Source organism: Carassius auratus, unplaced genomic scaffold (assembly GCF_003368295.1).
Source record: "Carassius auratus strain Wakin unplaced genomic scaffold, ASM336829v1 scaf_tig00216647, whole genome shotgun sequence".
Lineage (NCBI taxonomy): Eukaryota > Metazoa > Chordata > Actinopteri > Cypriniformes > Cyprinidae > Carassius > Carassius auratus.
In genome coordinates this window covers 163,205-184,975 of record NW_020528677.1, presented here as the reverse complement: position 1 = coordinate 184,975, position 21,771 = coordinate 163,205, and the positions used below count along the sequence as shown (strand labels likewise).

The 21,771-nt window shown below is 35.0% G+C and overlaps 1 protein-coding gene across 48 annotated transcripts in view; it reads left to right on the top strand.

Annotated features, from left to right (window-relative positions):
• The window catches only part of LOC113098767 (calcium/calmodulin-dependent protein kinase type II subunit beta-like), a 56,033-nt gene that overhangs the window by 9,489 nt on the left and 24,773 nt on the right, over positions 1 to 21,771 (top strand). For 19 of the 48 annotated variants that reach the window (XM_026263810.1, XM_026263804.1, XM_026263801.1 and 16 more), the window contains exons 3-13: positions 1,565 to 1,624; positions 1,812 to 1,866; positions 3,306 to 3,371; positions 9,151 to 9,223; positions 17,866 to 17,968; positions 18,104 to 18,187; positions 18,831 to 18,925; positions 19,566 to 19,688; positions 19,798 to 19,881; positions 19,967 to 20,009; positions 21,398 to 21,493. In XM_026263810.1, the coding sequence (XP_026119595.1) occupies positions 1,565 to 1,624; positions 1,812 to 1,866; positions 3,306 to 3,371; positions 9,151 to 9,223; positions 17,866 to 17,968; positions 18,104 to 18,187; positions 18,831 to 18,925; positions 19,566 to 19,688; positions 19,798 to 19,881; positions 19,967 to 20,009; positions 21,398 to 21,493 (882 nt within the window). Of the gene's footprint in view, positions 1 to 1,564; positions 1,625 to 1,811; positions 1,867 to 3,305; positions 3,372 to 9,150; positions 9,224 to 14,277; positions 14,351 to 17,865; positions 17,969 to 18,103; positions 18,188 to 18,830; positions 18,926 to 19,565; positions 19,689 to 19,797; positions 19,882 to 19,966; positions 20,010 to 21,397; positions 21,494 to 21,771 lie in introns of those variants that run through there. The other 29 variants (XM_026263814.1, XM_026263812.1, XM_026263826.1 and 26 more) reach the window with 4 other exon arrangements.

The following is a 21,771-nucleotide window of genomic DNA, read 5'->3' as shown; positions in this document are numbered from 1 at the left end:
TGAATTAATGAGGAGAGTCATGGAATTAAAAAAATACAACATTAATGTTTTAAAAGGCCACTTTTTTGTGTTGTCTATTCAACATCACTGTCTAAAAGATAAATGAAACTTTTAATTGTTTATTTAGGGCATTTAGAGTTTTTCTAAACATAAACATCACTAAACATGAATTACAATTAATTTGATATACAATGTTCATTTAAACACTTTTTTTGAAGCTGTGTAATATTTAATAAAAAATAAAAAAAACAATAACTCCCACAAAAATATTGAGTCTGTGTCTGTCATTAATGAAAGCTTTTTTTTTTACTATTGTTTGTGTTGCTGTTGCATTTCGTTTTTCTGATACGTCTTGAGGCGTTATTTGTGCTGCTATCAGTTTGCGGAAACATTAGACGCCCTTCTAGAGCATAAATAATAAGCTTAAGACACATTTTGTCGCCCTCATCCATCTTGGGCTTGATGGGGTTTAATGCCATCTCTCTTAATTTTCTCTGTTGATTTTCAAGAAGGGAGCATTTATTCCGCTCTTATAGTAACTCATCATCATTTGCATCATCATCATTATTGTAATTAACAGCCTAGTCAGTTCATTGTCTGTCGAGATGGGCTAGTTGAGTGCTCTTCAACAACCATGACCTATATTGAAAGGTTTGTTGATATATATATATATATATATATATATATGAGACATATGGACAAATGAAGGGTTGAGATCAAGCCTGAGATGACTGATCAGAAGAAATATAGATTATATATTAGTAGGAGTGTAACAATATTCAAACGTAATAAAAACCTGCGATACATAACCCAAGATTACTGTTAAACACCCAAAATTGTATCTTTGCTCTATTGTGTTTATTTGTTCTGTTGCATCTACTTTTATTTTATTATTATTTTTTTTTATTGTTATTTTTTACATTTTATTTGAATATAGTCCTTTTTCTTTTCTTTTTTTTTAGCATATCAAACATATGAACCACGAGCAATTTTTTTTTTTACTGTCTGAACCTTAAATCTAATCTGCAGTAAAAGTGAAGGTGTACATCTAAACATTGTGCTGAGTCTCTAACCATCCTCAATTCTGGGCCATACTGACCCTTTTATCAAGACTGAATGAGATCTAGGACGTTGATTTAGCGCAACTGTGACAAGCTTATAGTTTGTGATATCTACCTCCTTTTATGGTTTTGTGCCAAATGCTCAAGACTCGACACAGGAAATAGTGATGATGACATATTTAGAAAACATAATGGCATATCAGGTTGGTGATTATGTCATTACCAATGGAAACATGATCTGTAAGTCGTTTTGAAATGCACACTTTATTGGTACCATGTCAAGTCAAAGATTTATTTCATTTTATTTTAATCAGTATTTATCAATATAATGTGATAAAGAGATTTGATTTTTATCATTTTATTGTGTTAGGACATGTAGCTTCAACATCAAAATAAGTACAAAAAGAAGGTTTATCAATACCAATACCTGGGCAGTTTCTTTACAGCTGATATCACACCGTTCAGTGATTTATAATTTCTGCTTTTCTGTGTTTGACCCTCAGACCATCAGAAGCTTGAACGGGAAGCTCGAATCTGTCGTCTGCTGAAACACTCCAATATCGGTGAGCTGTACCTCCACCAATTAGAATCAGAGACATGTATATTATTAAACAGCATTTTAAGCATTTAAACTCTTAATGGGCTTTTGACAGTTTATTATTCTCATACTCTTATGTCAGGTGGATGTTGTGTGATTTTGTCGCTTCAGCCACAATAAAATCTAACTTCAATTCTCTGTTTTTGTTTTAGTTCGTCTGCATGACAGTATATCAGAGGAGGGCTTCCACTACCTACTGTTTGATTTGTAAGTGTCAGTGCACTTCCTGTCAGAATGTTCCTCAGTTTCCTGTCATCAAATTAGCTTTGACGTGAGGAAGAGCGCAGCTTAAAATGGTTCATACTTCATATGTTATGTGCCTCCTGAAGCCTTTCATCAACATTCTGATTTTCTGCACTGTTAAATGGATAGTTCACGTCACTGAACACTGAAAGATCGTTAAAGGAGCACTGCAGCTGAATGATTGTATTTATGATATAGGACACATGCACAAATTGTTATTGATCATAATAAGTTGTAATTGCTGATTAATTTTACAATATAGTTTATATGTATTTTGTGCACTGGTTATGAAGACCAGTGATCAAATTGGCTAGAAAATACTATTCATTTGCCTGTTTATACACGGTGAAAGGCTTGCATGGAAAAACTGGCTTTCATGTGGCAGCACAAGTGTGATAAAATACACTGAAAAAGCATAAATTCCACACCTAAAATGCATCTAATCACCGAAGTTCTATTTGCTTTGTTCTTAATTTTGCTGTACTATACTAGAATAAAGCTTATACAGTATCTTTGACAGAAAGTATGGGTGATAAAATTGGCCAAGACATTTGTTTTTTTATTTTGATTGATTGGACATACATCCCATCGTAAATAGTTTTTTTTAAGTAGGAAATTACCAAGAGGACTTTAAAACATCTAGCTGTCATTCAGGCTGCTGTTTTCTGATGAAAGTGGATAATAACTAGTGGCTGTCAAGCTCCAAAAATGTCAAACAAAGTGGTACATGTGACACATGTTCTGTTGTGTCATTCAGTATTATTTATATGCTATTAGAGTATTTGAATTGAGTTATTATTATATTTTCAGTTTTTGTTTTAAGTGCTTTTGTCAAGTTTATTCGTTTTTATTAATTTTTCTATTTGGTTTAAAAATGTATTATTACTTTTTTTTTTTTCAGTTTAAGAATTTTTCATATTTTTAAAAAAAGTTTTTTTTTCCGTTTATTTTATTTCAGCTTTATTTAAATGACTGTAAGCTATTTTTAATAGCTTATTTTTGTAAACCATAATAACACTGGAGTGCTGTATTCAAAGTCTTCAAAAGCCACTTGATGAATTTATTAAAAAAACTAATTCTCAAACCATCCTTTTAAGAATATATGGGCTTCATAAGTGATCATTTTTAAGAACTGAACTAAACCATGTTGATAGTAAGTGTATTATGTTTTAGGATAAAAAGTTATCATCAAATAGGCAACAAAAAAAAGTGCCTCCCCGATGGCATGCCTTCTTTGTGAATCTTAAAAACCTTCTACTTGGTTTTCACAGTTCTAGCTTTCTGGAGATTTTTTACATTGGATTCTCGTCTCCATGGAAACTAAGCTTGAAGAAGGGATGTGCACTAGAACATGAATTCTGTTTGAATTAGCAAATAGCCAGGCTGAACTTCCTGTGTTTTAGGGTGACTGGAGGTGAACTGTTTGAAGACATTGTAGCCAGAGAGTACTACAGTGAAGCAGATGCCAGGTAAGAATGCTTCTCTTAATGCTTTCCTTTTCTCTGTGCCTCTCTTCTGCCCTTTCTTCTCCTCTCTTATTGGCCCTAGCTCGTTACACCCATCTCCACCAAATACACATTGCCTTTGAGTTTGTTTTGCATTTGGAGATGTTGTTTGAAGCAGCATCTCCCATAGTGCAATACACAGATCTTGCTCGTTGTCCATCACACTCAAGGACGACAGAACTGGTCACTAACATTGTTTGAGAAAATGAACTGCATCCTGTTGTGTATAGTTTAGGTGCTTTGTGTAATGATATAAAGTTCTAGAGTGTTGCTGTTGTGTCTTTTGTCTCTCTGTCTCTGTCTCTGTCTCTCAAATGTCTTCTCATGTTTTTTCTATTGATCTATCTCTGTCCTTTCATCATGCATTATGTCTGTCTCCCTCTCATACACACACTCGCACAAACAAACACAGACACAGCCCTTCTGCAGGCATTTTTGGCTTTCCTGTACAGATCACTTTCCACATTGTGTGAGTGTGTTCTTGTCACCAGGGTTTGCAGTATGTAGTTGAAGGTGTTAGTCCTGAGCATTATCACCTTCGAGGTCCAGCCCATATATGCAGTTTCACATAATGACTAACGCTGACTTCCTTGCGTACATCGTGTGGGTGTGTGTAACACATTCATTTTGACCATCTCACTTGTGGGTTTTTTTGACCCAGTGCTTGTTCCATGGTATTGTTCATGTTGGGAGGCGTAGTTTAGTAGATAAAGGTCTGACCTGCTTACTGAAAGTTAGAGATGAGACGGTCAATAGACTGTCACTATTTTGCCCTTGACATTTAATAAAATTTTTCTTTTAGGTTAGTGTATTTGTGCCATTTAAATTAATAAGCTATATATATATATATATACAGTACAGACCAAAAGTTTGGACACACCTTCTCATTCAAAGAGTTTTCTTTATTTTCATGACTATGAAAATTGTAGATTCACACTGAAGGCATCAAAACTATGAATTAACACATGTGGAATTATATATGGAATTATATACATAACAAAAAAGTGTGAAACAACTGAAAATATATCATATTCTAGGTTCTTCAAAGTAGCCACCTTTTGCTTTGATTACTGCTTTGCACACTCTTGGCATCTTTCAGAAATCATTCTAATATGTATATTTGATGCTCAATAAATATTTCTTATTAATATCAATTTTGTAAACCTTTTTGCTCCTAATATTTTTGTGGAAGACAATACATTTTTTCAGGATTCTTTGATGAATGGAAGGTTTCTAAGAAAAGCATAACCATTAATTTGAAATATTTTTTTGTAACAATGTAAAATATTTATTGTCATTTTTGATCAATTTAATCCATTCTTACAAAAAAAAAAAAAAAAAAAATCCATATACGAATTTTAAATTGTTTGTTTATTGAGCTACTTTATAAATTATATATATATATATATAAACTTTAATAAAAGTATAATACGTAAATTAAGGATTCATGATATTGGATGTTTGCTGATATCCGATATGCTGATATTTTTCAAATAATTTTGGCCAATACTGATATATTTCCTTTTTGTTTGGAATTTGTTTGTAGAAACAGTCTCTCCTTTGCAGAAATTATAAGCAAAATATTTTTAATGTTGGTTATGTTTTTAACAAGAATTTATTTGTTAGAATTAAATTAACAATAATGAAGGTTTTTTAACAGTACATTTGAAGCTTTGAAAATAACTATAGCCTAAATAAATCAACATAGATAAAATAACTGCTGATAGTGAGCTATGATGTCAGATTGCTCTTTCAATAGGACAAAATGTCTCACCTTTTAATAGTCAATCATATTTACAGTACAAACCTTGTCAGTGAACTATGAGGGCAAAAAAACACAACAGAAACAAAATAATCGTTCATTAATCGTATTCGAGGTAAAATGTTCAATTAATTGAGGTTTTGATTTTAGGCCATAATCGTCCAGCCCTATTAAGATATTTAAACCACAGTTACAGAGCAACACCACCTTGATCTGTCAAAACTATTAAAGCTGAGTGGTGTGTTCTCATGACCCAGCTGTTAGTTACAACTTTGCCCTTTAGCAGGCGCTCCGTTAAAGTGTAGTTTATGCTCTTATAATGCACTCGCATGATGCTTTTACACTGTAATTACTGCAATTACATTAAGTATATTGCACAGGGGCTCTTATAGTTGATATATATAAAGCACACGGTGGCCTCTTGAGATGAAATTATAGGCTGATAACTGTGTCTGGTTGAATCAAGTGCTAGCTTGTAGCTTCCGTTCCCTAGATATCCTTGTTAAATAAAGTGCAGGTTATCACAGCACAATTGTGAGTGTGAACATTATCTTACGTAACTTACATTTCAGATACAACAACAATAATAATAATAATAACAATAGTAATAATTATTTTATTTTATAATTATTCTTATTGTTATTAATGCATTTTAAACATTATTATTATTATTATTATTATTTTATGAAACGTGCACGTAAAATTATCAAGTAAAATTATTATTACTTTTCATATACCGCTTTATACAGATAACATTTTTTATTTAAATATAATTTGTTACGGGAAAACAATAAAATAATAATAATAAAAAAAATCTATCTTTAGGAAGTTATATTAAAAACATTTATAGCCTGGATACTCTGTAAGTTGCTTTGGATAAAAGTGTCTGCTAAATGCATAAATGTAAATGTAAAGTTCAAATGTGACTGAGAAATCAAATATTTGTGTGTTTCTTTTGTAGAAATAGATGCAGGGAAACATATCAGCTTCTTCTCTTTTGTTCGTCTCCTGCTGTCCTGCTTCCAGGCACCTGCTGCTCTTCTCTCTTTCCCTTCTTTCCTTCTCTGTTCTTCTTTCTTTCACTCTAAATGTCCCTCTTCTTGTGAAGCCCTGCAGCCTTGCGCTGCCCCCTGCCTCCTCAGAGAGAGGGAGAAACTAGGGCTCCAATTAACACAAGTAATTAGGGCTTTATCTTTCTCCCCTCCTCCCATTCTCCACCTGTCTCTCTCTTTTTCTGTCTGCCTTCTCTTTTATTCAGATATTTTAGCTCTCTCCGTCTGTGTGTGATAGTGTCACTGACACCTTCTCCACTGTGTTGCGGCTCTTGTTGTTGGATGTGTGACAGAAACAGGGTATGACGCTATTTTGTATTTAAGTGTATTTAAGTGCAACTTATAACATCCAAGTGAAAGATATAACACCAATATGCCAGAAAAAAAAACAAAAAAACAGAATAACGGAGTTAGAAAAAGGATCACCTCCTGCTAAAAATGACTTGTAAACTCAATCAGGTGTAGCTAATCACCTTCTCAATGTCACACAAAGCCATTTGACTTTCATCTGTGATCAGCTGTGGTCATTCTGATTAACTCTGCATGAAAAGAGCTTTCCTGGAGCATTTTAGTTCTTGGTAATACAACTGAAACAATCAACAATGGGTGGCAAAGCACTATTAGAAAATATTTATAAAACTTTTTTTTTTAAATAAATAAATCACAATATTTCTTTCATGTTTTAATTTTAAAATCAAATCCCCTTTATTTACCAAAAATAAAATGTTTACATTTCATAAATTAAAAGACAAATTAAATTTGGGTGAAACTTGTTTACTATTTTTCATAATTATATAACTTGTAGAAAGCTTTAAACACAATTGTAAATAAGTATAAAGAATGGCATTGGTTTATTTTTAACGTTAAAACGTTTTTTTTTTTTTTAATTAGCATATTTTTGTGTTTTGCTTTGGTACCAAAATTGGTAGCGAGAACCGTGGATTTCCACTGGTATCGGTACCGAATACTGAAATTTTGGTACCATGACAACACTAGTAGAGACAAATTGCAAACAATCTGTAATTAAGGTGTTTTACTAGAAATGTTAAAAGTACTAGCGCAGGTAGACAAAAACAAACATATCAGTTATTAAACTTGTGAGAAAGTTTGTATTTTTGTCTCACTGGATAGTGGAGTCAGCTATTATGTTTTGGTCAGGCATATACAGTATATATATACTTTAGGGCTGCACGATGTGTCGTTTAAGCATCAATATCGCGATGTACGAATCCACTATAGTCACATCGCAGGATGTGCGATGTAGGCTGTCGTAGTTGATCCGTTATTCATTAACCGTACGTACGGGCCAGCTGCTCCCCGGCCCTTGACGAATGTGATTCGTGGATTAATTGCACAGCTTAACCATCATAGAGTGAAAGTTTATCATTGACAGGGCTGAAAACCACATCCAAGTTTAACAGGGCAGAGAGAGCGCTCGCGCGCGAGAGAGAGACAGAGAGAGAGTGCGCTCGAGAGAGACAGAGAGAGCATGAGAGAGAGAGACAGAGAGAGAGCGAGCAGTCTTCAAACAACACGAGCGCTGTCTTGCTCTCTCTCCCTCGCGCATATTAATCAAATGACACGATGGTGTAGATGTTTAAAGCATTTAAAATGAGAATGTAAGTGTGCTCACCCCATTTTTGTTTGTAAGAAAAAATATCGCAATATATATCGCAGAAAAATCAAATATCGCAATTTCATTTTTTCAATATCGTGTAGACCATATATATATATATATATATATATATATATATATATATATATATATATATATATATATATATATATATGTGTGTGTGTGTGTGTGTGTGTGTGTGTGTGTATATATATATATGTATATATATATATATGTATATATATATATATATATATATATATATATATATATATGTGTATATGTGTATATATATATGTATATATATATATATATGTGTATATATACACACACACTACCAATTAAATGAATGGAGTCAGTAAGATTTTTTTATTGTGAGCATTTTATTCATCAAAGAATCCTGAAAAAATGTATCGGTTTCCAAAAATATTAAACAGCATAGCAAGCAAGTTTCTTGAGCAATATCAACAGCATATTTTTTGATTCCTGAAGGATCATGTTATGTTGACTTGAGTAATGATGCTGAAAATTCAGCTTTGCCATCACAGGAATAGATTACATTTTTAAATATATGGAAACAGAAAATGGTTATTTTAAATTATAATAACATTTCACAATAACATTTTTATTGTATTTTGAAATAAACCCTTGGTGAGCATTAAATACTTATTTCAAAAACATCTTTGACCCTGAACCTTTGAACAATATTACGTAATATATAAAACATATCGTTATAAATATTGTATGAGACAGAATGCCCTTCAAAGACACTGTATGTATGTATGTATGTATGTATGTATATAATATAGTAAATCTCCCCACACCAGCATTTATATATATAAATACACAAACACACACACACACACACACGCTCACATCCTACAGATTTAAAACTCACACATACACACACACAATCTACTTACTACACCTGTTCTTCCCCACCTCACCTCCCCTCTCTTACTGTCTTTCCTTCTCTCTCTGATGTTGTTCTTATTGTTGACAGTTGTGTGTTTCATGTCTAAATGGTTCTGTCTCTTCACCTCCAACATTCACTTTCCTCTCTCCTTTTAATTCCTCCCTCCATCTCCCTCTTTTCCCAATCCTGTATGCGTCACTCCTCCCATCCCTTGTGTATCGATTCAACCTTGTTTTTTCTTATCATATCCACTGCTTTTGTTCAATGCACTGCCATCACTCCATCAATTGTTTGATTCCACTCTATCCATCCTCACGTCTCCACCTTCACCTCTCATTCCCTTCCTCCCTCTCTCCCTTCCCCTCTTCTTTTTCTTTTCTTCCGTTTTGTCTTCACAGTCACTGTATCCATCAGATTCTAGACAGTGTCCATCATATTCACCAACATGACATAGTGCACAGGGACCTGAAGGTCAGTATGTAGCTCACACACTGCCTGTAAATGGCCTGTCTGTTTGCCCCTGCTTGCTCTTGTCTGTGTGTCTGTTGCTGTAGCCTGTCTGTCTTGTCTGTCCATCTGTGTTTGGCATCATGGGCTTCTCCTAATCCATTGACTGCCATCCCAAAATTCCCAAATCCTTACATCCTGCTCTTGATGCGGTCATGCAGAAGATCAGAACTCGTGGATATTTTTGCTTGTGAGGTTTTTCTTTTTCTTTCTTTTTTATTGCTCCCTCAACTATTAGAGATAATCCACTCAAAACTGAAACGTTTGTCATTATTTACTCATCCTCATCTTGTTACAAGCCTGTATGTATTTTTGCATGTCCACAGAAGACAGTTAGCCGAATAGGTTTGGTATGACATAAGGGTGAGTAAATGATAAGAACTATGCCTTATATTATATTTCAATGAATATTTAGGCTAAAGTATTATCATGGTTTTTTTGTATAAACATCCTTGAATTACTATAAGTTAAAGTGTTCGCTAGTATGTACCATGTTATCTTTGTCAAAAACACTGGACAAACAGTTTTTAGATGTAGTTGAGCCCTATTTTAAAGATTTAATTAAATTTTAATCAATTTTAATCAAAAGCATGAATGAACTTGAACAACTTTTAATAATGTATCTTTTTATTTATTTTTTACAGTAATATGGCCCTATGAAATGTTTTATTTTTTCCAGAAATTGTGGTCTGTTTGAATTTTTCTGGATTCCGTGCTTTATGATTTAACGCAAATTTTTTAGGAAAAATGGTGGTTATCAAATAAATGCATACAATTTTATCAGTTTAATTAATCTTTTAGATATAATGAATTTTGAACAATTTGTTAAATTTTTTGGCAATCGAAGTGCTGCACAACAATGGTTAAGACAAATTGTATAATGTTATATGTATAACGTAATATTCCTTAAAACAAAGATCAGTTTCAGTACAGTGTATCAACAGTATTATGAACGGCCAATCATTCTTATTTCAAACAATAGTAGGTTTTACTGTCTTTACACAGATACATAATTGTAGATTTGTAATTTTACTTCTTGCTAAAGTTAGTGGTTAAATTGCTTATTTACATACCCTTATGAAGCGTGGAAGAAGAGACTTGAATACTGTAATATTTAGTGATGTTAGTACAGGGAATATAGCTAATATTAGAGAAGGCAGCACAGTGAGTTCCAGTATGTCATTTTTGTACATGTTAATGTCCACACACAGCAGTTCTTTCAAGTGGAGTTTTTGTGCTGAAACACATTGACACTTCCTGTCTCACCTCTACACATACACACAAAATCACACAGTCATACACACATCTTCGCTTGCAGACCAGCCATGATCAGCAGCTGACACTGGGGGAGGTGTGAAGAAACACACATGCACACACTGTGATGAATGCACAAAACATTACATGTTTTTAAATATATAAATATCCGTATATGCATTCATGCATTTAAAGGCAGGGTAAACCGACAGATTCACTCTCAGAAATGGGTTTATTCAGAAATGTCTTGCGCTTGCCGTGACTATATGTCATTCTTTGTGGTGTTTTAATGGTAGACATTTACAGCCCTGAAGTTTACTGCCATGCCTTAACTTTACACATATGCATGTAGTATAACTCATGTAGTGCACACTGCGCATGGATAATAATAATCATGGCTATAACTCTATCTAGGCAGCACAGTCCCAATCAATAATGTCTAAACGAGATTAGATTGCTTTAGACTAGATTGATTTAATTCGTTTTATGTCAGTCTAATAATGTAGACTGTTTGCCTTTTAAGGGCAGATGAGAATGACAGAATCATCTTCCAGTATGTGTGAAAGACATATTTTGCTGATTAAAATGGTTTTAATTTGAATTAAATGCAGCCTTTTAAATTTGCAGTTTATTAAGGATAAACGAGTCAGCAAATTGACCAGTTAATGCTAATTGTAATTACTAAATTGATTTCAAGATTGACAGTGTCAGATGCAAAGCTTAAGTCCAAGAAAAAATCTAAACATTGATCCTGTGCATATTAGTCTTACAAAAGCTTTTATGTCTTCAAATAGCACAATGTCAAACACGATATCGCCTAACTTGTCAGTGAACTACGGCTCTGTGTAGTGAATGCCGCTCAAACTGAAAGCAGGTGATGATGATTTACTACTAATCACTGGACCAGCTTTACTGATGAGATGCGCATGAAAATCAATGCGATTCCTTTCACAGCCCTAAGTCAGTCTGCCAAATCTATTACATCTTAATATAGGAGTTTTCTTAAATTATAATAGTCTATATGATCTAATTTTGCTTCTTGCAAGAATGTTATTTAGGTGAAAGGCATTTGATCCGTTCAGAATAAAACTTTAAATTATTTATTCGAATGAAATTATTGCCTACACTACAGTTCAAAAGTTTGGGTCATATTTAGAAAAATTGTTTTTGAAAGGTCTCTGATATTCACCAAAGCAGCATTAAAAACAGTAATATTGTGAAACTGTTTTCTATTTTTATATATATTTAAAATATAATTTATTCATGTGATGGCAAAGCTGAAAATTCAGCGGCCATTTACTCCAGTCATCAGTGTCACATGATCCTTCAGAAATCATTCTGATATGTTACTTAAGAAAAAAAGAAAAGTTGTTTTTTTGTTTTTTGTTTTCAAAACCATGATAAGAGTTTTTCAGGTTTCCTCGATGAATGAAACGTTTAAAAGAGCTCCATTTATTTGAAATGGAAATCTTTCGTAACATTATAAATGTCTTTACTGTCACTTTTTTTGTATTAACTTCTTTCTCAAAGAAAATCTGACTGAACTTTTGAATGGTAGTGTAAGTCAGTTTGTAGCTTTAAAGATTTCAATACAGCAAATGTCATTCACAGTTACACCATATCACATGTCCTGCGCACACACACACACACACACACACACTGCTCTCTCACTTCAGCATGCAAACCCTCTTACTGTTCACCCTCCATGTGCTGTGTGATTGTAGAGCAGCTACAACACCCCCCATCTTTTTCTTCCAGCACCGACTGATTTGACTCATGGGATATGCTGTATATTGGAATAGCTTTGACCTAGAGAACCATTTACAGCATTAATTGATTTACACAATTGATGTCTTCTTTTCCTTTACCATCAACCTCAGTCACCCTCAGTGTATTATCACTAGGGTTTCGGATCTGGGTTTGGGCTGTTAAATAGCGAAATCATCTTTCACCCTGGTGTAGGCTGTACCTGTGCATAGCAACATTCAGGGGTCTCTTGGCAACCAGCTCATATGCGTGCGTGCACGTGTCACTGCTATCCTACACTCCTTAACACGCACTCAAACAGCAATCACATTACACTCCCATGACACTATATTTATTAAAGACGTGCATAGATATACAGCTGTGTTACTCTGTATGGTTTACTACAAGGTTTAATTTCTAAAACGCTATTTTACTGCCCTAGGGAGGAGAAGAGTAGAGCTGCAAGCAGCAATTAGCAGAATCAAGCTGCCATTTATTTAACAGCCGCTAGATTTTCAGCAGTCACTACTCCAGTTTTCAGTGTCACATAATCCTTCAGAAATCATCCTAAAATACTGATTTGGTGCTCAAGAAACATTTCTTATTATTATCAAAGTTGACAACAGTTGTGTGGCATATTGTTGTGGAAACCATGCTAAGTTTTTCTGATTCTTTGAAAAAAAGTAAAAACGGATATTTATTTAAAATTAGAAATCTTTTGTAACAATGTGCAAGACTTCACTGTCACTTGTTTAAATCCCTGCTTAAATATTAGTATTAAGTTATTTTAGTTTTTGTAACTAATAATTAGCATTTTTGGCTTTTTAGTTGATCTCAGATCCATTTTCTTGCCTTCAAGAAAAAAATATGCTTCCTTGAGGCTTATTATTATTATTTTTATTATTAAACTGAAGTTTAAAGCGGTTCATACTTAATAATAGGCCAGTTAATAAGCTATAGGAAACTAACACAGGATTCGTAAATATTTGAATCTATGATCTGTTTACCACTTTTACACTGAATCATAACAACATTACTGTATCCACCAAAAAAAAGTATTTTGCTACCTCTTATATTTATAGTAATTTTTAAGTCCTACATATGTTGGCATAAGAAAATAAAAGTAAATTCTCAAAAGACGCAAAGCATTGCCTCCATTATAATAATGTTTATATTGTACCCAAATTTAAATAGATCACAATTGAATCAATTTATATTAAACAAATTTTTTATTTCTGAGGGGATGTTTTGCTTTCAAACTCTTAGGGCCCTATTTTAATGATCTAAACGCAAAGTGTGAAGCGCAAAAAAACTTTGGACCGAAAAACGGTTGTCCCTATTCTCGTAATGAGTAATGGGTGTTTTTTGTGCATAACGGGCAATAAACCAATCAGAGTCTCATCTTCCATTGCCTTTAAGAGCCAGTTGCGCTCGTGCCATGACGGATTTGCTATTTACACGGCGGAATTTGGCAAGCGCAAAGACAGAACATATTATTTTATTAGCCTACAAAAAATTCTTATATATTGCAATCCTTTAATTTTTTATATTTGGCATGTTTGTGTGCTGCTGTGCGTCCCTGTGTATAATAAGCAGCGTGTACGCTCTTTAAATAACAGAAAAAAAATTTCAGCTCCTTAAAATAGCAATGCACCTGAACACACCTCTTTTTTAGACCAGCACGCCCATGGGTGCACAAATGGGTGCAAATGCATTTGCTTATTAAATGACGTGGCGCTGGATGGGAAAATGCAAACAGCGACGGACTGAAACTAGCAAACACACTTGCGCTGCGCCTCCACCTGCAGTTTTGCAACTGTTTTTTATTATCATTATTATTATTTCAGTTATTGTGTGCTTATATTTAGCTACATGGAGGCAAGGTTGAGTCTAGAGAAAGATACCCTTCCCCTTCCCTTTTACATTTTTACCTGCCCCAAATACCCATCACCCAAGGCCTGTGCACGGGACTGTAGCGCTGCTCAAACTAACCTACGCCCCCTGCTGTTTGCATGCAGTCACTGCATCCAGCAGATCCTGGAGGCGGTGCTTCACTGCCATCAAATGGGCGTGGTGCACAGAGACCTGAAGGTAAGTGACAATTGTGATGTGTGTGAACTTGTGTATGTGCTCATAAACTTGCTATGTGGAAATCTGTGCCTACTACTGTGTAGATTTAAAGGGCACTGACATAATTGCTGATAGGAACTCTTGGTCTCCCTTCGAAAATGGGTGGAAAAAATATTTAGAAATGGGAGGTCAGTCCGATTTCACACAGTGATAGTGCATGGCATACATGCTTGAGTGTTGCAGTGTTTGACCATTGCTGGTAATAAATTCACTTTCATGAATGTTCAGGTAAGACTGCGCTAATTGGACTGACTTAAAGAGCTACATTAATTTTAGTTTATTGATCAAGACAAATGTCTCTTTTGCACTTCAAAAGTGTTCCCACTAAAATGAATCCCCTGCAATTATTATCATATAATAATATAAATAAATATAGACCAAATTGAATGAACTATGACAATGTAACTCTTATCTAGATTGCTTTTATTGACCAGAGAGTCAGTGTAGACATCAGGGTCCCAGTCCCAGACCAGTCCTCATGTCCAGGTTTGAGTGCACTGCAATGCCATTTGACTGCTCCCTTCTGACCTTTGACCTTTTCTAAAATGCAGTGAGCTTCGGGAAAGTGTTGTTCCTAGACATAATTCAACTAATCTCACGTTACCTGGCATGTTTTGCAGTCGGATTACAGTGCAAACTGGCCAGATATTAGCCTAGGATGCTTATCGTAACTGGCACAAAAAAATGTATGACTGCTGGGTGAACACCGCTTCAGAATTTATGCTGCATGTTTATGTATGCATGTATAAGTGGTTTGATTGTGACTTGGATCTGTGATGTCACTTTATAAATACACATTTATCTGCAGCTTTTCTTCAATATGCACAGATCCGGTACACTTTATATTATGTACTTTTATTGACATGTTGACTCCGTAAAGAGCATGTGCAAAATAATATCCAGATGTATATCAATAAATCAGGTGCTTTAATCTGATTTAATTAGTAATGCACAGAAGTTATAGTTTTAGCGAAACATGAGACTGAAATTTAAATTGCCACTGAAAATTTTTTGTAATAATTACATTTGCGTAATTTGATAATTGACCTCGGTATGCTGTTAAAGGTGTTGTGTTCTAAGATGATAAATTAATTTAGTCATAGTAGTTTGGCAACAAGTCGCCTCTCAGCATTTCAAAATGATTTAATCTGAAACCAAAAAATCATTACTTCTTTTGCTGTTTTAGCCAAATATTGGACCGTGAACACTTGACATTCCTCCCTAGTACAACTGCAGCCATAATTATTTACAAGTATTAATGTCTAGATCTGCGATAGACTTGCATGAAATAGTCAAACGACTCATTTAAGAAACGCCAATTAAACATCACTCATTTCGATCAATGATTTTGGCGTTTTAAAACCTTTTCCTTTGAAAACTGAAATGAGTTCTTTTTTGCAGTTTTAAACCAAATATTTTAAATTGCTTTAATTTTGGTGCATCACTAGATTTAATCCGTATACATTTAGATTCAAGCCTCAGTTTCACAGTAGCAGCATCAAGAAAAACGAAACCAGGTAAATGCTAAAAATGGCATTTTGGTTTCACGCTCTCAGTGTCTGCCCTTTAAAATGGAAGCCTGGGGCACGCGATCTTCCACAGCTGGAATCTGAGTGGGCATGACAGGAATGCCACTGCAGAAAAGAGCAGCGGTCTTGCACATATATTATTGCACATACACACAATCTCACACATCTACCAACACCCATGATTTTTTGGATTTTACTGAGCAAAGCAAGTAAACTAAACCAACTCATGCCAATTTAATCGGTGCACCCAGCTGTGCTTTTCAGTATATGCATATACATGTATATAATGCATATAATTTGATTCGTAGCTGTGCCCATGCTGATGAGATTTTTGCTAGGAAGTCATGTCATTGATTTCACTGCAGAGGTTATACACTCGTGAAAGAGCATTGGAGAGCTAGATTTGTTCTCAGAGGGTGCTGTTCATCAAAATTCCTCCCACTACTGAGCTTTAAGGCTGGGATTAGCTCCTGATGTTCCAGCCCTTAACAGAGTGCATGTTTAACCTCTTTTTTTTGGGGGGGGGGGGGGGCAATCTGCATTAGCTATGCTATATGAGAGCTGCTGAGGATGGAGACAAAATCTAGGAAATTTTTAATGAAGGGAAGGTTGTGAAGTAATTGTGATAATGAGTGTTATGGAATGTTATTAAAAAAGTAAATGCCCCCTGGCTTAATTAAACATGGGCAAGCTGGTCTGTGAGCATTTGAGAGCAAGTTGACTGTGTATCTGCATGAACATATTCAGATGTATTAATATCTAGATGTTTTTCATAGGACTTAAGTTATAATTACAAATGTTAGATTATTCTGCATATGCAAAAAAAAAAGTAAATATTGATGATAATCAGAAAAAACCTACAGTCAGTCTACTCTTAGCTTCTAATGAAAGTAGTGAATTAATTATATATGAACGAATGTATATTTATTTATTTAATTATTTTTCCTGTGATCGCAAAGCTGTGATTTTATCAGTCATTTATGACTCTTTAGTATTGCTTGATCCTTCAGAATCATTCTGATTTGAAGGTCAAGAAACACAGTTTAATATTACAATTGAAAACGTTTTTGCTAGTTTATATTTTTTGTGGAAACAGTGACCTTTTATTTTTTATTTCTTAAAGAAACGAAAGTTCAAACTAATGCATTTATTTGAAATTGAAATCTTTTGTAACATTATAATGCGTAATGAGAAACATCTGTCACTTTTGATTAGTTTAATTCATCCTTGCAGCATTAAAGTATTGATATCATTTTAAATAGTCTTACCGACCCCAAACTGTTAAACGGTAGCTTATTTTTTTTAGTTGTCATTTCTCTCAGTTTAAATCATTTTAGTAGCAGTCTACAATGTGAATAAGAGAGTGAGGGAAGTGGATGTTAGATCAACCAGACCCTGCAATGCAGGAAAATCTCCTTGAGATTTCACTCTCTGCTGCAGAGCTAAAGGTGTGTGTGACTGATCTATAAGGGCTAGCTAACAAACCAAATAGCCTGAGTTGCTAGCACTATGATTTATAAGATCGTGTCATGTGTGTGCTAGCAGAAGGCACTAGAGGAGATATCACATTATTAGCATCCATCAGTGACAGAGAATAATGAGGATGGATAATCTGGGTCAGTTGGGAGGAAAACATGCCCGCACAAACACACTTATTACCAGTGAAGAACTTTTTTTTTCTTAATCCTTTATTTAGAAACATTCTGCAGTCTGAAAGTTCAGCGAAACCCACCATTCAACTAATGTCTAACAGAATCTGATTTGGGGAGGTTGATTATATTATACACATTTAAAATGTGCGCTGGTTTTATGTTAAGAACACGTGATAGGTATCTGACTATCTATTGTTGTTGTGAAGTGTGTGTCAGCATGCACAGTGTGTTTGTTACTGTGAGTGTAAAGTTGTGTGTTAAGGCAGGAGAAATGTTGTCTTCACTCTCCCCTCAGCCAGAGAATCTGCTCTTGGCCAGTAAGTGCAAGAATGCCGCTGTGAAGCTGGCCGACTTTGGACTGGCCATTGAGGTGCAGGGAGACCAGCAGGCATGGTTTGGTATGAAGATATTGCTACAATGACACAAACCTGTAGTTTGATATTGAGAGACGCCCACACGATTTATAACAAACACTTTAGAACTTGTTTGTACTGCTTACACCTTTATTATCCCATTTTACTGTGCATTTACAGGATTTGCAGGGACACCAGGTTACCTGTCCCCTGAGGTGCTGAGGAAAGAAGCATATGGCAAACCGGTGGACATCTGGGCCTGCGGTAAATAAACTCAAATTCAGTGACAAGCACATGCTCCTTTTGAAGAAATTACAGGAGTTTTATGTGCTTTGTGCCAAATCTAAGTGAGCTGCCTTGCTGTCTGCTTCACCGTCTACCTTCCCTGCTGATATAAAGCTATTTAAACCAGCCCTAGAGGGTTTTCTGTTCTCAGTTGGTTTCCTCTTCTAGTCAAGCTGGTCTGGTTGTCTTTGTTTTAGAGGGGTTTTGGACACTTTCTAATTTTTTTGGCCCGCCAGCTAAACAATCTAAACACCAGCTTGACCAAGATGGAAGAAATTGGACTTAGGCTGGTTTATTTGTTTTCAGCAGGGTCCTAAAGGGATGTTCATACATTCAGAGATTTGCAGTGACAGATAGAAGTAGTCATTAATTTTCAGTGAGAGTTGGTGATTTCCATTAAACCTGCATGATACCAATTAAGCCTACAAGCAAACAAAGGCAAAGAGACTCAGCAACCTCATTTATTTCGTACTTGTTTTGAGTATAGAACAAATAATATAACTGGCAAAACAGTATAACTGGCTGTACTGTATTCAACAGCCTTAAAATTGGTGCTTACCTAAGCTCTACTTGGAACAGATAGATAGTTTTTTAAATTTATTTTTTAATTGTCTTTATTAAGGTGTGATTCTGTACATTCTGCTGGTTGGATATCCACCTTTCTGGGATGAGGATCAGCATAAACTTTATCAGCAGATCAAAGCGGGAGCTTATGATGTGAGTTTTATGATCTTTTCAGTTTTGCGTTACTGTATTTACCAAAAAACGCCAAAACTTTGATATGATGAAATGTGTTGGTTTTCAAATTATCAAAACACTTAACTGCTATCACAAGTATAGAATATCATATTGAATGTTTTATTAATTTAACTTTAGATGGCACAATCAATTTTTTAACACTTAAAGACATTGTTTGTCTAATAGACTGCAAAAAAAATTACGTGATACATTTTTAAAATAGAAATTGCCTATTTCATAGAATAGACTGATTTATTTGATAGATGCAGCACAAGTGGGGGATTTTTGATAATATTGATATATTAAGTACTTTTAGCATCATTTTATATGGTTCAAAATTTTTTGGGAATATTGATTCATATTAGTTGTCGACTGGTATGGTTTTTTTCAGTTTTGCTTGACCCAACATTGATTCATGCATCTTCATAATGCCAGTTCATTAAATTGAGAAAATTGAACTTCAATAGGTGTTTACATTTTCTTAGAAACGCACAATTTCTAGTCAAAAGTTACAGAAATTGCTAATTTCAATAGATGGTTTATATGATGCAGTGCTTGCTGACAGAGCTAATCTGTTGTTGTATAGTAATCGCATTTTTAAAATGTATTTCTCTAATAGTTTCCATCTCCCGAATGGGACACAGTTACTCCTGAAGCCAAAAATCTCATCAATCAAATGCTAACCATAAACCCTGCCAAGAGAATCACTGCACAGGAAGCTCTCAAACACCCATGGGTCTGCGTATGTATTCACCAACGCGCAAATGCAGACATATAGAACACTTAGACAAAAGCAGCAAAACGCAGATGTAGATATACAGTAAAAATCTTTTCCCTATTTGTTTCCATAGCAACGCTCTACTGTGGCTTCCATGATGCACAGACAAGAAACTGTGGAATGCCTGAAGAAGTTCAACGCCAGGAGGAAACTCAAGGTGTGTTTCTTGGTGACACACACATGCTCACTCAATTCTAATTTTACACACACACACAGGTTATATTTCCTCATTGTCCTCACAGGGGGCCATCCTCACCACCATGCTTGTGTCACGGAACTTCTCTGGTAAGTTATTCGGGTGTGACGAAGCTGCAGATTAACCTTGGAACTGTTTTGATTGACAGCTGAGTTGATGAATATGTGTGATTTCTGATTGGTCTGTTCTGTGTATGTTCTGATGGTTCTCCAGGGAATCATCTGTGTGTCTTTTAGATCCCCACTCCGTCTTGATGTGCTTTTGTTGTCTGTTGTCTGTCAAATAAATACTTGAAACCTCTTGCTCTCATTAAAAGTGACCTTTGGGCAAGATTTGGGCTGCACAGATTTTGGGGCCATAAAAAGTATTCGATGACTTAAGTTGTACTTAGTGTTATAATGTTATTGCATTAGATATCAAACCAAATGGTACCTAAAAACAAATGATGATAGAGAGTTTCTCCAGTTTTTTGTGATTCTACTATTGCAAAATCACCAATGTGGTATTTTCATGATCCTGCATAATAAGCCATTTAACCACCAAAAAATTCAAAATACAAAAAAGGCAGTGCTACTTAATTTTATTGACATAGTGTCATTGAAAACATGCATGAATGAGAAAATATAGTAAAAAAACAATTAGATTTGATTATTCAATTTCTGAATGCTTGAATATTTAACCAATGTGAAAAACTATTTGTCCTATTGTTTGTAATTTATTTTAAAAAATCATAATTATCTTGACTAAACAAATTACCACCTATGAATGCCACTTGGGTCAATATCTAATGTGATGACATTGATACATTTTTAAGTGTGGTTTAACGGTCCACATACTTTTTGGGACAACTTTCTTTATATTTTTACGCCCTGCCCACCACTTACTGTACATACAACCTTTTCCTCTCCATCTTGCAGTTTGCAGTTTTAATGTAGCTCTGACATCACAGATCTCATGCATAATTCAAAATAACATGCATTTCTAGACTTCTCCCTGCACATGTAAATTGCCTAACTCTCTCTGTCAATTCTCTTTTTTTTTTACTCTATCCTTAATGAAAATTCAAGTACCGGTAGTTATAGCAGCACTTTCTGCCTTCTGAACTCATCTGTGATGCCAGGGCTCTGCTTGTAACTGCTTCAGATGATGGTCCAACAAAGGACATTGATAAATATATGTGGTTTGAATGTTAGGATTTATGATTCCCTCTGGGTCAGAGTCTTGTTTTGTTGTACTTTGGTTGTAATTAAAGTATGGCTCTTGTTTGAGTGGGGATCATTTTGTTACAAGCCACCTGTCTCTCAAAGAAATAAAAAAAATAAGAAAATTGGTTTGACGTGTTCTTATAACTGACCGTTTCTTCTCCTGTAGACTAATGAATGGTTCTCTTTCACTCTGCCCCCTTTCCTCTTCCCTCTCTCTCTCTCTCTTTTTGTTCCTCCCTCTCATTGTGTGTGGGTGGGTATGTGTGTGTTAGTGGGTAGCAGACAGACCACGGCTCCCGCCTCGGTCACTGCGGCTGCGGCTGCAGTAGCCGCGGCTGCAGGCACCACAGCAGGGCTGGTGGAACAAGGTAGCGCCGCCCTGCGGGGCACAACTCCTCTGCCCCTTTCTGTCTCTCCGCTCCTCTGGTTATTCCTACCATTCCATTATTCTCTATTCACAGTGTGCTCCACAGTTTTTCTCCCCCCCCCCCCCCCCCCCCCGTTTATCTGTTCTCTTTCCCTATTGTCCTTGAAATTTATTTTTCATTCTTTTATTTTTTTCCTCTATTTTCCCTTGTTAATTCCTTTTTTCACTTCCCATATAATTTCCTTTCATTTCCTTTTAATTACCATTATCTGTTTAATG